Genomic DNA, 14,447 nt, shown 5'->3' with positions numbered 1-14,447 from the left:
TGCCGGACGAGGAGCTGCTGCGCTGGAGCAAGGAGGAGCTGGCGCGGCGGCTGCGGCGCGCCGAGGGCGAGAAGGTGGGCCTCATGCTGGAGCACGGCGGCCTGATGCGCGACGTGAACCGGCGGCTGCAGCAGCACCTGCTGGAGATCCGCGGCCTCAAGGACGTGAACCAGCGGCTGCAGGACGACAACCAGGAGCTACGCGAGCTCTGCTGCTTCCTCGACGACGACCGGCAGAAGGGGCGCAAGCTCGCGCGCGAGTGGCAGCGCTTCGGGCGCCACGCGGCCGGCGCCGTGTGGCACGAGGTGGCCCGCTCGCAGCAGAAGCTGCGCGAGCTCGAGGCGCGCCAGGAGGCCCTGCTGCGCGAGAACCTGGAGCTCAAGGAGCTGGTGCTGCTGCTGGACGAGGAGCGCGCCGCGCTGGCGGGGGGCGCGGGCGGCGCGGGCGGCGGCGGCGGCGGCGGCGCGGGCTCCCGCAGCTCCATCGACAGCCAGGCCAGCCTGAGCGGGCCGCTGGCGGGCGGCGCGGCGGGCGCGGGGACCCGCGACGTGGGCGACGGCAGCAGCACGTCCAGCGCGGGCAGCGGCGGCAGCCCGGATCACCACCACCACGTCCCGCCCCCGCTGCTGCCCCCCGGGCCGCACAAGGCCCCCGACGGCAAGGCTGTAGCCACGCGCAGGTCCCTGGACGACCTGTCGGCGCCACCGCACCACCGAAGCATCCCCAACGGCCTGCACGGTAAGGACAGCACGAGCCGGGGCGCGCGGGTCTCGGGGCCACAGCCCTTTCTCCCAGGGGCGGCCGCCGCTGCAGACCCGTTCTCCGGCTGGCATCGGAACTCCGGGCAGGGAGATGCCGCGCCCACCCGCAGTGGGGCGTTGGGTGGTGTTTTTCTGGTCTAGTGATGGAGGCGTGTCCCTGCCCAGCTCCTAATCCTCAGCCCGCCCGGTCTGCCAGACCCTAGAAAGTTTCTCCTCTGCGGAGTGGTCAGTGTGAGTGTCTGGCACTGCAGGGCTGGCTGGGCGCACCTCATCCCAGCCTTTGAGATCCTTGTCTGGGAGCGGGAAGTTCTTCTCGGAAAGAAATGAAAAGTCCTTTGAGCACCAGAATTTCCCTCTTATCTGGAGCAACAGGCGGCCCCCAAATCTGAGCCGGTGTGTGCAATGGCTGGGATGCCAGCTGGGTTTCCTCTGGGCTGCCTGCAGTGTTGGGAGGGAGCAGGGGCAACCGGGTTGAGACCTGGAGGCAGCTGGGCCAGAGGACGGGGCTAAGAGCCCTCCTGGTTTGCTGTTAGTTCTGCACTTATCAGGGCAGAGGGACCTTTCTCAACCGAGGCTCTGACACTTTCCTGGGGGGTATGTGCTTGGGGTGGATCCTGGCTTCTCTGCTCTGCGTGCCTCAGTTTGCTTTTCTGGAGAGTGGAAAATGATGCTTCCAGCCTCTGGCATTTGAGGTGGAGATAAAGCCTCTGAAGGTATTTGTAAACTGTTGGTTGTCTTACAGGAAGTGCCAGGGGTCCGTGGGAGGACCTTTGGCCTCAGGAAAGCCCAGCTACTGTCTTCCGTGCTGTGACCGTGGGCCGCGGAGCAGGGGGCCCCCAGCGTGAGTCTGGAGCAGAGCAGTGGGCTCCCGTTCCTTCTCCTCCCAGCCGCCTCGCTCCTCTCCTGCCTCCCTGTTCTTCCACATTTTTGGTGGCTTGGCTCCCAGTTCTGGTGGCAATTGCTGCTGCCGGAACTATTTGCCTGAAGGTGGAGATTAAACAGCCCTTTCTGGTTCTTTTAAAGGCTTTCCTGGTTCTGAGAAAATGTATCTAGGTCGTAAATGACTGTTCCTCCCCAGAGTGACAGCCTGAGCAGGGGAGGGACGCGGGCTCTTTGGTTTGGTGGCCAAGTGGCCGGTGCAGGTGCATTGGAGTCGGGGCTGGGGTGGGCACTGGGCGGGTGGAGGTGGGGTGCTAGCCCCGCATAGTTTTCCTAATACCCTCCCAGCTTGCGAGTTCAGGGCAGGACTGGCTTGAGAGGGATATTTTGTTACTGATTAGCAATCTAGGAGCACAACTCGGGTTTCTCTTTGTAACTCTGTATCCACCCCACCTCCCACCACAGGCTCCTTGAGGCCAGTGGGAGTAGCTCAAAGTTAGTGGCTTAGTTTATTGGGGTTTCAGGGTCTTGGGAGTGAGGAGTCCCAGTCTCAGCCTCTCTGGCCTCTCCTTCTTGGGGGCTTTGGGAGAGTCAGGTTTCTGGGCCCCCACTTCCCCAAGTACGATACGAAGGAGGGGCTTGCTGCAGTCCCGGGCCTGGGAAAGGAAAGCTGTCTGGTTTTCAGCTGCGTCATAGTGACACTTGGCCAGAGTGATTCTCTGCAGGGCACTGAAGAGCTTGAGTGTCATAGCGTATCTGCAGGAAGTTCTGTCATGTATTGGACCGGGAGATGTGGCCCCTGTCTGGCCCAGTGTTTCATTTCAGCAGCAAGTGACGCAGGAGTGGGGGACTGGCCTCCACCTGAGGGTTTCCACCCCAATCGGGTGGGTGGGGGTCGAGGTGTAGGGTTTCCTGCAGAATCCACGCCCCTCCAAGTCCCATGCACACTTGGAACAGGACTGCTGCAGATTTTGTGGCGGCAAAGCTTTCTTTGGGGTGAACTAAGGATTCAGCAGCATCGTCACAAATTTCAGTTATGGACGGGGTTGTTATTATTTAGTTTTGTCTCTTAAAGACATGCGTGGCCTTGAGATGTTCTTCCAACAATATGAACAGGATGCCTAGAAACAAGGAGAGGCCCTTCTCCTAGAAACTACTTTTCTGTACTCACACCTGTAGTTTTAAGTGGCGTGACCAGTGAGCTGGAGATGAAAAGCTAGTGAGTGTCTGTCGGATGCTGGAGATGGTGGAGTCAGATAGTGGGCTGGAGCCTTATGGATTTGCTTATCCTCAGCTCATCCTCATAGGAACCTGGCGAGGTAGTATTATCCTCATTTTACAGACAGGCAGGTGGAGGCTGAGAGAGGTTCTGAGTGCTGCCTGGGAAGGCAGTTGAGATTGGAAGTGTCTCAGTTCCAGTGGCCTGGGTGGGTCTGCCTGGGTCCCCTACTGCTCCTGCCATGGGCTGACTTGCATCTCTGGTCTGTTGTCATTTTGGCTGATACTGTTAATCAGCAGACACTGGTGACTCCCTGTTCTTGATTCCTGACCCAGGTTTGCCCTCGTTCTCCCGTCCTGGGAAGTGTCACTTGCTTATCGGTGACTACTGAGCAGATGGTTGATAACCCCATTACCCGGTGGGGTCAGGCTCTCTCGCATTCAAATCTCCACCCCTCTTGCCTTGGCAAGTTACTTAACTTCTCTGAGCCTCTCTCCGCTCTTCATCTGTGAAGTGTGGCAAAGCCATAGAGCCCCCTTTATCCACATGAGGTCGAGGGAGGCCAGGAGCTGCACGCACTGGGTCTTAACACTTGTCAGAATCCTTGTCATGCATATTTCTTCCAAGGCTGCTTGTGAAAAATGATAGGGACCCCATTGGGGGCTTGCCAAACAGACTTCCGTGTTCTCTGCATAGCTCTGCTGTTTAGACAGACAGCTCGCCTGAATGTTTGTGACCGAGCCCTTGTCTGGCTGCACCTGCCAAGGAACCGGGGAATGGTGGTCCTGTAGTCCTCTTTTGGGAGCTGTGGAGTACCTGCAGCCCTCCTGGGTGCCCTCCTGGAAGGCCCCAGAGGGCTGTGGTGGGAGGTGGCCCATCTGTATTCAAGGCAGTCTCTGGCTGGGGCCGGACCTGGCAGCCTGTGAATGCATATGCAAATAGAAATGGCCAGAGGTCTGCACTGGGCTGACTGAAGTCTGGACTAGGGTGCTCTTTGCTCTAATCCAGCAAGGCAAATTGAGGCAGGTGAGCCCCAAACACCAGAAAGTCACATTTGCCCGCTTGAACTGATGCAATTTTCAAATAGAAGCATTTTCAACGATTTCTCCCCTGCCCCTCCCCCATCCTGTGTGCCCCACCTTCTTTCTCCTGCCTCCATGTCCCTTCTACCAGCACCTCCGTCCACTCCCCTTCAGCTGACCTCGGGAAAGCCGGGTCTCCAGCAAGCCTGTGGAGGGGTTTTGTTTACTTTCAGAAGTTTGGATTAAAAACTTGAGCTTCTCAAAATAAGATGGGTTTGTTCTCTTGCTTGTATTTTTGTTGGTTTACAGGGAGGATGGAGCGAGGGTGGTCTGGGCCTTTAAAAAAAGACGGAGCGTTCCCTGAATAGGTCTTTTATGAGGGGCCTCTCAGCTCAGCGCCTCCTGGCCAGGACCGGCTAAGGCGGCTTTTCCTAAACCCAACCAGGCTGGGAGCAAAGGTCGTGAAGACAATGGGGCGGGTTAGATAAGCCTTTTCCCCACTCCCTGCCTAACCTGACCCGGGACCATCCATCAGCGGCCTTGGGGTGCTGGGCCCCCAGGGCCATGCACAAAAGGAGGGCTGGCCCTGAGGAGCTCTCAGGCAGGTGACCCAGGGGAGGGCCAGGGTGTGCCCAGGACTTCACAGTTTAGCACAAAGAGCTTCCCAGCCCCAACTCCATTCTGTTCAGAGCTCCCAAATGGTCTCATATTGTAGATGGGGAAACTGAGGCTTGGAGAGGTGCGCTGACTTGCATCCATGGTGCTCGTTGGGGGGGGGGGTCTGGGATCAGTTTTGCATCTCCTCTGTCAGAGTCTGGGCCTGCTGCCCCTGTGGGCCAGGACACTGGCCATGTTGGACTGAGAGGGACTCCCACGGGAGGCCCCACCAGCTGTGAAAGGCCTCCCCAAGCTTGGTCCTGGGCGGGGCCCCGGTGACCTGTAGGTGGACGCAGGGAGGGTGGGGAGGCCACCGGGGGTGGAACCTGTGTGGCAAAGGTGTGGCACCTCTTCTCAGGAAGCCAGACCCTGAGCTTCTGTGCTGCCCTCCTGTTTCCTTGCATGAAGCTACATGGTTCACGGAGACCCAGCGGTCTGGCGAATGGGGACGGCAGGTGCCGTGCAGGCTTCCGTGCGCTGGGGTCCTCCCTCATTTCCTCTGTGGTTTCATTCCCTTCCTTCTCTGTGCCAGGCTGGCTTCCCTCTGCTGTGGTGGCCCCAGCAGCCCCATCACTGGTGGCCTGGCCTTTGAGCTTCTAGGACACAAACTTGGTTTACTGTCATCCCTGGAGCAGCACGATTAGCAAGGAACTCCTCTCTTGCTCATAATCTGTGTTTTCTCCCCATGTGGACTTTCTTCACCATGCTTGTCGACGTCATCAGCACAGGGAATTGGAAGCCTGGGACTCTTGGCTAGTTCCTGAACCTCTGTGGGCCTCTCTTTTCTCCTCTGCCAAGTGGGAAGCTGTGACCAGCCTTGGGATTGTAAACTGCACCACATAGCTGTCTCCTGACATGCTGATCCCCGTCCTCCTGGCTGGAGCACTCAGCGCTGGCTGTACTTGGGGGTAGTGACTCCTGCTGGCTCCAGGTCAGAGGGACCTGAGTGAATCCTGGCCTCGCTACCTGCTGTGTAAGCATGGCAGCTTAGAACCTCTGCACCTCGTTTCCTCTTCTGTGTCCTGAGGATAGTCACACCCTGGTCCTAGAGTTGGGCCCTACAGGGTGGGTTCAGTGACCCTCCACTGTCACCTGGTGCCCTGCAGATTTGCCTCTTGGGGGTGGGGATGGGGCACCCCAACACAGGCTTGTGAGGGGAGCCCCTGCACCACCCTGTCTTGGAGCCATGAGTCTTTGTCTAGTTGAAGGAAGGGAGATGGCATTCCAGTGGGACCAAGCAGAGTAAGGTCTGCAGGTGCGTCTGGACCCCGGCTCCGAGAGTCCAGGGCCTGCGAGGTGTTCTCGTGACATATGTGGGGAGCTGGTAAAGCCTCCTCATATGAACAGAAAGACCTGGAATTGTGTTGGGAGAAGAAAAGCCTTGGGCCGGGGAGCTGCTGCCAGGTGGGGAGGGCTGTCAGCCCAAGCGGTTGGTGCTGTGTGCAGCCCCTGGGGGCGGAGCCCCAAAGTTCCAGCAATTCAGGCTTCAGCGCCCATGGACAAGAGTGGGCCAGGCGGACGGGGTTGCCTCTGGAGGTGGGGAGCTCCCCATTAGGGGAGGTGTGCAAGCATTGGCCTGGACACCTGGGAAAGGGTGTTCCTGAACCCATGGCGATGGGTCACCCTGGACAGCTCTGGGAATCTGCTTGTTCGAGTCGGGGAGGCGGAAGGGTGGGGCTGGGTTGTTGGGGGTATTTGCTATTCAAGCAGGAAGGGAAACATCAGCAGGTGCTTACTGAGCGGTTACTCTGTCCAGTCCTGAGTGCTAAGCACACAGTGATTCATGTAGCCTGGCTGGGGGCGTGGTGATTCAGGAGCATTTGGCTGGTGTCCGTCTTGGTGTCAGCCGGGCTGGGGCAGCAGCAGGTGAAGCTTGGGGCCTCCCCGGTGGCCCTGGTTCTCAGACCCAGCAGGTCGGCTTCAAGGCCCTGCCCCCAGCCCGTCTGCCTCCTTGTGACTTCTGACCTCCAGGGTCAGGCAGTCCTGAGCTGTTGGGGGCTCAAGTGGAGCAGCACCTGCGGATGACGCGCTCTCTGCAGCGCCACTGTGTACCCGCTCTCAGAGCAGTCACGGCCACGGCCGCTCTGCCCACGCCTGCAGCCTGGGTGCTGGGTACCTGTGCCTGGGATCGGTGCAGGGACCGCTCTGGGATTTCAGAGCTGGGAAGGAGGCCGTGCCATCACCCTGGACCCGGATGATGAGGGACCTCAGTGGCATCCCCCAGGTTTGGCAACAGAGGAACATACTTATGTGCTAAAGGGACGTGATGTTCCTCTGTTCATGGGAAGTCAGGAGTGGTCCCCCTCCTAGCAAGGGTCACTGTCACACATTCCTCTGTCACTGTGCCCTGCCCCCACAGGCCAGCAGGGGCAGGCGGGGGGAGGGTTCTGCGGCAGGTCTGGAGTTGGGTCCCCCAGTGATGGATGCCTGCTCTTGAACAAGTCCCACCGGTCTCCAGCTCTCTGGGGAGCAGGCCAGAAAGATCAGGAGTTTCACTGATTTCGCCAGTGAATGTTCTTGGGCTCACCCTGCATGTGATGTTTAAAGGGAGGTGTGGGGTGTTAACTGAAGACGAGACCCATGGCCCTGGGAAATAGATGAGAGTCTCCCTCTCCTTCCAGCTTCCTCATTGGTCAGAGAGAGGCCCTGGCCATTTGGCATTGTTATTTCCTGAATTGGAAGATGGGCATCTTCCCTTCTCTGTTGCAGTGTGGGGTGTATCTTAGATCAGTGTGTTCTTGATGGAGGGTCTTCCCCTCCCTTGCTGTGGAAGAGCTGTCGTTAAGTATGCGGGCATCTGTGGCTGATGGTATCTTAGAAGGGAGGAAATGCCGTGCCTGGGAAAGCCGGAAATCCCTGAACAAACTGCTTGGAGCCCTAAGGGCACTCATGGGAGACTAGGAGGGGAAGGGGACCCGCCCTGGGCTTGGCCACGTGGGTGCTGGAGCCCTCCCTGACCGCTCCCTGAGCCCTCTCAGCTTGTGCCTCGAGCTTGACTCCCAGTACAGAGGGATGGGTTCCACAAATGTCTTTTGGGTGGGACCAACTGTGCCTGCACCTTGCTGAGAGCTATGTGTTTCCATGTGACTCCCACTGTGATTGCTGGGCCCAACTGGGATCTCCACTTCTGCTGAGGAAAAGGCTCAGGGCTGGGAGGCAAGTCCACCAGGTCATGTGGGGGTGGGGACGGGGCCAGGAGCTCCCGTCCACATGACCCTGGAGCCTTCGCCCACCTGGCCGCCCACCTGCACGTGCCCGGGTGGCCGTCTCCTCCTGGGGTGACTGTTCATCACGCCCCTTTCACTCTCAGAAGTGACCTGGTCTGGCCATCAACCTCTTCATTGTGCTGGGAGCTCCGCGAGGGGGTGGCTGCAATTGGGAGCTGAGATGGACCTTGAGGGTGGCGGAGGTTTGTACCAGCAGAGGAGAACAGGGGAGGAGAGGCCGGGCGAGGCAGAAGGAACAGCTGGGGCACAGGCACATCTGGCTTAGTGGGGGTGGTGGGTGGGTTGGGGGATGCAGGACGAGGGGTTGGGTAGTGGGCTGGGCCGGAGCAGGTGGGGCCTGTGAAGCTCCTCCCACTGCACCTGTGTCTCCCCCTGATGTCCCTGGGTTGGGCTTTTCCTCAGGCTGGGGGCAGTTCCAGCTGTGGCCTTTTCTGATGACCTTTTCCAAAGGGATCCAGAGTCATCCGTTAGGAGTCCACTCAGAAACTAGATCCTTTACATAGCAACATCCCCTCCCTTTCTCTCTGTTCCCTACTTGATAAATACATGGCCGGATCATCAGCTGGACTTGAGAGTGGCCCTGTCAGCTGACATGTTCCCCACATCTCGGGGTTTTGGGGCACAGTGTGCCACCCAGTGCTGTTCTATGGATTGGACAACACAGAACCAGCGACCTCAGCCCACTTGTGACCGGACTGTGTGCAAGTCCCTTCCTCTCTCTGGGCCCTCACCTTCCCATCTGTAAAATGGGTGGCTTGGATGGGCTGTGCCGAGGATCCCAGAGACGCTAGCATTCTTTGGCCCCTCCACCCAGAGTTTGTACGAGGGACAGGGCCACAACAAAAGTGCCACCTGCCGTGCCCATCCTGCCTCTCATTGGTCACATTTGTGGTCCTGCCAGCCGGCTCTGTTTTATTTTCCTGAGGATTCTCCCCCCCCACACCCTGCGTCCCAGGTTTTGTCTCTTTCCTGGTGGTTGGTCCTCAGCTTGGGGCAGGTCTCAGGATTGAGCATCTGGGGTGGCGGAGGGGGGGTGGCTGCCTGTGACACACAGGTACCACTCTGCCCAGTGCCGGCTGAGGCCGAGAACCCCGCCTGACCAGCCTGTCCTCATGAAGGGCCGCACCGAGAGCCCAGTGGGATTACTTGCCTCTGCCATCTGATCGCCTCTTACAGGCCTAGGGTTTGGCGCTTGGTAGAGTGCTGAGCTCCGGTTCCCCGGGCGGGGTGTGCCCAGGACAGGACTGCCCATTCTGGACCTGAGGTTCCTCTGCCTGCCCCCCTGTCTCTCCCCGAGTCCATAGCCTTCTTTAGGGGCGGGTCCAGCTTCCCAGCCCGTGGCAGGTGCTCAGTAAATGCCTCTCATTTTTGTTTGTTTTCTTTTTTTGGTGAGGAGGATTGCCCCTGAGCTAACATCTGTTGTCAATCTTCATCTTTTTTTTTCTCCCCAAAGCCCCCGTACATACTTGTATATCCTAGTTGTAGGTCATTCTAGTTCTTCTGTGTGGGATGCCGCCTCAGCCTGGCTTGATGAGCAGTGCGTAGCTCTGCGCCCAGGGTCCGAACCGGCGAACCCAGGGCTGCTGAAGCAGAGCACGTGAACTTAACCACTACGCCAGCGGGTCGGCCCCCTCCCTCTTGTTTTAAACCTGACAGTGTTCAAGTCACTTTGGCCACCTGCCTTTCTTTTTCCATTTGCTCCATTTGGCACCAAATGGTCTTCAGCTGGTTCTAAAAAACTCAGCCCTCTCTCCGAGGGTGGTGCCTCGCACCCCCCACTTCCCTGTTTCCCTTTAACACTTACTAAAAAATACACGCTTGCTTTTACCAGAGGTTCCTCACTGTGCCTGCACGTTAGATGTTACCATGGAACTTTAAAAACACTGTGTCTGGACCCGCCCCCAGCCATGGCCTCTGTGGTTGTAGAAGCTCCCTGGGGCTTCTGCTGGGCAGCCAGAGCCACAGTGGGAAACTCCGGGAGAAAAGCCACTGGGCCTGCGGGGGCCGCCCAAGCTTGAGATGGCCCGTCAGCAGGTCAGCTGGAGGCGAGGACGCTGCTCCATGCTAGGGCATCACAGAGCCTGGCCGGGCCGGGCCGGGAGGCTAGTGTCAGTTCACGTTAGCGGTGAGGGAGAAACAGGCCCGTTTGTGTTGTCCCCTCGCCGACCTTTGCCGCGTGGATGCCCAGGGAGAAGGCTTTGGTGTGCCCAGCGGGGGCTGCCAGGCAGCGGTGGAAAGCTGGGTTTGAATTCCGCCAGCCATGCATTTCGTGAGCACCTACCCCGGCCCTGGACACACCCTGGCTCGCTCTCCCACCTTCCCGCCCTGGGAGCTAGAACAGACCTCCAGGCATCACCAAGGAGGCACTTGCCTTCACCACCCACGTTGTGGGGTGCTGGGCTGCCCCAGATGGGGTGGGGGGCCTTTTTAGGCTGCATTCAAGGGGACAGATGGAGGCAGGGCTGGTGGCACCGAGATGGCAGCGATGGAGAAGAGTCGACCCATTTCCAAAAATAGCCCATCCACTGTCAGGGGAAGAATCTCTTTGTCTCCCCAAATCTGCCTTTCCGTTGTCTCCCGGGTTGTAAGGCAAGAAGGAGGCGCGCTCTTGTCTTGGAATCAGAGGCTCCGGGAGCACCCCGCCCCCGCCCCCACAAGGGCCCGATTGTGTGCAGGCTCTGAATGCGGCCGCCTGTCACCGGCTCCTCTCCCTAATGAGCCGCTCCGGGAGTGGCCCTTTGTCGTGGGTTCCGGCCATGCTGCCCGCCAGGGCTCTCAGAAGGCTCGATTTCCCGGCCGCCTCACATCTCTGTAGCTAGTGGGACAATGGGAAGCTCCCGCCCTGCCCTTTCTCCTTTTTCTGTGTTTTCCGTATTTTCTGGAATGTGCACACACCACTTTTCTGTAGGACAGAAAATTAACCAGCGAGTCTCTCCCTCTTTCAGCGCCTTCTGTCCTGCCTGGCCAGGGGGTCCCCAGCCCCTCCTGTGGGCCCCCCACCATTGTCTCCTTCCTCTTGTTCCTTTGGGCCCTCCTGGCCCCTTCCCCTGCGAGCAGCCTCCTGTTTCCTAGTCCACAGCAATAAACAAAATCCTCTCCCTGTGGTCACCTTGCCCCGGGCTCCCTCCCTTCACCACTGGATTGCTCCCCACCAGCATTGGGGGCCAGCCTCCCCCTTCCCACCCCTTGCTTCTTGGCCCCACGGGCAGTCCCAACCCCCGGAAAGGCTGCTCCAGCTTGGTGCCCCGGCCTCTCCTTGTCCTGACCTCTCAGTGTTTGATGCCCACCCTTGGCTTGGCTTTTAGAACAGAGCCTTGCTCCTAGCAGCTTCTGGTTCCCTCTCCAGCCCCTCCTGCCCTGTGCTGAGCCCACACCTCTCTCTCCCTCTTGCTCCTGACCTTGAGACCCGGGCTTCCAGTGTCCTGCTGGTGACCATCCTGTTGAGTCTGTGCCCTCTGGGTTTGGGCCCCTTCCTCTCTCCTCTGCTCCCTTGCCTTCCACCTCACTGGTGGCTATCACCCTTCAAGTTTCCGGGCTCTGGCCGGGAGCTGTCCGCTAGCCGTCCGCTAGCCACAAGTGGCTGCTTTCATTCCGTTTAATTAAGATGAAGTAACATGAAAAGTTCAGCTTCTGAGTTGAACCAGCTCCCTTGCAAGGGCTTCGCACCTTGTTGACAATGCAGAAAAGGAACACTTCCATCATTCCAGAGAGTTCTGTTGGGCAGCGCTGATCCAGACAGCTCCTCATTGGGCTGTGCGACTGCCCCTTGTCTGCAGAGGAAGCTCTGATACCTAGCTCGACCTCACTGCCAGCCTCCTCAGACTTGAGCTGGAGCTGGACCTGCTTGCCCCAGGCACACAGCAGGCCATGGGCGCTGCTGCCTGCAGCATCACCCTTTCCTACCTCTGCCACCTGTTGAAACCCCACCCTTCCTTTCAGGCTTAGGCCAACCCCTGGAGATGGACTGTCACATGATGTGTGACTAGTAGCCCTGGTCCACTTGGCATCTGGAGGAGCCTCTAGCCAGGCTCTTGGTGGTTGCCCTGCAGCCATGGATGCTACTTCTGCTGCTGGCTTTGTGTGTGGGCTCACATGTACGGGCAGGAACCCAAGCTGGGAAAGGCCACACGGCTCTGGGGGGCTCCAGAGGTCTTCCCTGCAGTCCCCAGCTCCCATCCCCCAGCTCCTTATCCTCAACATGAGGCTAAGAGGCCTGCAAGATCAGAAAACAAAGAAAATGACTTTTAAAACAGTGGGGTAGGGTGGGGCCAGGTTGCCGAGGAATGGACACAGGCCAGGCCAGCCGGCATTCCCTCCTCCACCCCGCTCTGTGACGGGAGCATCCTGGAGAGGCTGCAGATCCGCCTGGCTGTGCCGTTACCAGTTTTGAGCATGGCTCCCCTCCTGCCCTCTGCGCTGGGCAGTCTCATCTCTTGGGGTTAAACGAGCTGCCTGGGTCCAGCTGCAGACCATTGCTCCAGCCGATCCCTGGCTGATGAGGCCATTACATGCCACACCTGGGGCTCTGGCCCTGCTGTTCCTGTGCCTCTTTGTGTCCTTGCTGCTGAGCTTGCTGCTGTGTGTGTCTGTTGGGGGGGCAGTCAGGGTGACCTCAGGGAGGTCACAGCTGGATGGCATGGAGAAACTCCCATCCTTGCCCCCTGTGAGGGCCTGGATGAGGTGCTGGCTCCCCGGAAAGAGGGGCTGATGTTCGGGCTTCCCTGACCTTGGGGACTGGAGGGTCAGAGGTAAGCCCTTTCTGAACCCCCTTGCTCTGGAAATGCAACGATGGCGCTGATGGTGGTGGGAGCCCATGGTGAGAGCCATGTTGATGGGGGGACCCTGAGTCAATGCCCTGGAGGTCCCCAAAACCCCCTGCACCCTGCCAGGCCCCCATGTTCCTTCTGCTGCCCTCCCTCCGGGGGGGCATTTCCTGGCCCCAGGCCGGGGTTTCTTATGAGCCTGTCTCTGCAGCTTTTGCCCATCCCGGACTCCGTCCTGCTGACAGGGTGGGATGGAGCCATCTGGGAGTGTGGTCGGGAGGCCCTGGGGGTGCTCCCTGCCGTCCTGCCACAAGGTCCCCACCCTGGAGGGTGGTCCTGAGCCTGCTGCTGCTTTCATTTTGCCTCTCCCCCTGCAGAGTCCTTAATCCCTTTCCATGAGTTAAGACCTCGTTCTGTGAGCGCCGACCAGGTTATAGGCAACGTGATCCGCTCCCAAGTGTGGGGCTGAAATGCTGTGGGGAATGCGGGATGAAAAGACCCCTTGTTTTTGATGCAACTCAAACTCTGAGCAGGAGGGAGGCATGGGGGAGCAGCTGCCCCACCAGGTCTGCCCTCCTACCATATGAAAAATCGTGTCATGGGCAGGGTCACGGAGACCTCCTGGCCTGGGGCTTTATTTTGGGGGCCGTGCAAGAAAGGAGATGCCTGGGCCAGCTCAGGGCCTCCTCCGGCCCCTTGGCATCTCTGCTGCCTTCAAGGCTAGCTGTGCTCTCCTCCCCGCGCTGACCTGTCAGCGGGCACATACTCAGTGGACTCCTTAACCGGGGCTGTGACAGGCTTCAGGAAACCCTGGGCCCTGAAATGACAGCCACTCATGATCTTTCCATGGACACCACCCACAGCTTTTATGAGAGGTTGAGAGTGGTCTGTGGCCCAGGGAAGACGACGAGCGGTAGGAGGATTAGTGAGGTTCCTCCCCGAAGCCTTCAACAAATAAACATAAATGGACTTAATGCGTGCTCCCAGCCAGGAAGCTCCATGCAGGACGCGGGGGCACCCCGTGAGCTCTCCAGGTCTTCCTTCTTTGGCTGGCAAGGCGTCCTGGACACCCAGTGGTCTCCGTTTGTGCCTGCTGTCCGGTGGGTTTGAGCGGCATGCTCTGGCTCACCCCCGCCGCGCCCTGCTTGCTCAGAGGCCACGCCCCTTGTGCATCTTTCCTGAAGTTGTTTGTATTTATATGAGGGTTTTAGGGTTGGGTGGATGTTTTCATGCAAATCTTTGCTTCCTGGATGTCTCTCTCCGTGTTCTTTCCTTTCTGCCTTGATCTCATCCTGTTTTCCCTTGGCCTCAGTTTACCCATCTGTGAGATGAGGCATTTGGACCAGGGGCTCAGAGACCCCGGAGGAACTTGGGAAAGTTCTAGATGCCTGGGTCCTCCCTGGGTATCAGCTCCCAGCCAGGACCCTCCTCCCATCCAGCCAAACTAGTGCTCTTTGGGGTATTTTTTTGGACATTTCTATGCACAGTGACCCAGTTTCCACCCTCAGGCCCTCACCTTCCAGGGGCTCCTCCAGGTGGGGAAGGATCTGACCTGGAATCAGAAGGCAGCAGCCAGGAGTGATCACTGGCCACCCTCCCCCCAGGCTTCACTTTCCCAGCTCGCCCCCCATAGGCCTCACGTGCCAGCTCCCCATGCTGCCAGTGTAGCAGCCATTGCCAGCAGGAGCAGAATGAAAATGGGGAAGCTTCTAATTTTCTTCTTTTGAATTGCAACTTTGGTCCTTCCTCCCTCCTCCTACAGACCAGGCCTCTGGTGACTTTCGAATAGGTCTGTGGGCTCCCTTTTCTCTGGCTAAATATACATGCATTGGTGCCTTAATGAAAATGACAGGCTTGAGAGCCTCTGCGGGAGGCCCGGGGGCGAGAAGAAGGTGGTTCATGTGCTGGACTAATGGGCC

At 58.8% G+C, this 14,447-nt stretch overlaps 1 protein-coding gene across 1 annotated transcript in view; it reads left to right on the top strand.

Moving 5' to 3' along the window:
- The window catches only part of CCDC85C (coiled-coil domain containing 85C), a 94,079-nt gene that overhangs the window by 14,081 nt on the left and 65,551 nt on the right, over nucleotides 1-14,447 (top strand). The window contains exon 4 of the mRNA XM_046647181.1: nucleotides 3-738. Coding sequence (XP_046503137.1) covers nucleotides 3-738 — 736 coding nt within the window. The remainder of the gene's footprint in view (nucleotides 1-2; nucleotides 739-14,447) is intronic.

Source organism: Equus quagga, chromosome 20, assembly GCF_021613505.1.
Source record: "Equus quagga isolate Etosha38 chromosome 20, UCLA_HA_Equagga_1.0, whole genome shotgun sequence".
In the NCBI taxonomy this organism is placed as follows: domain Eukaryota; kingdom Metazoa; phylum Chordata; class Mammalia; order Perissodactyla; family Equidae; genus Equus; species Equus quagga.
This window is presented reverse-complemented; position numbering and strand designations above follow the sequence as displayed.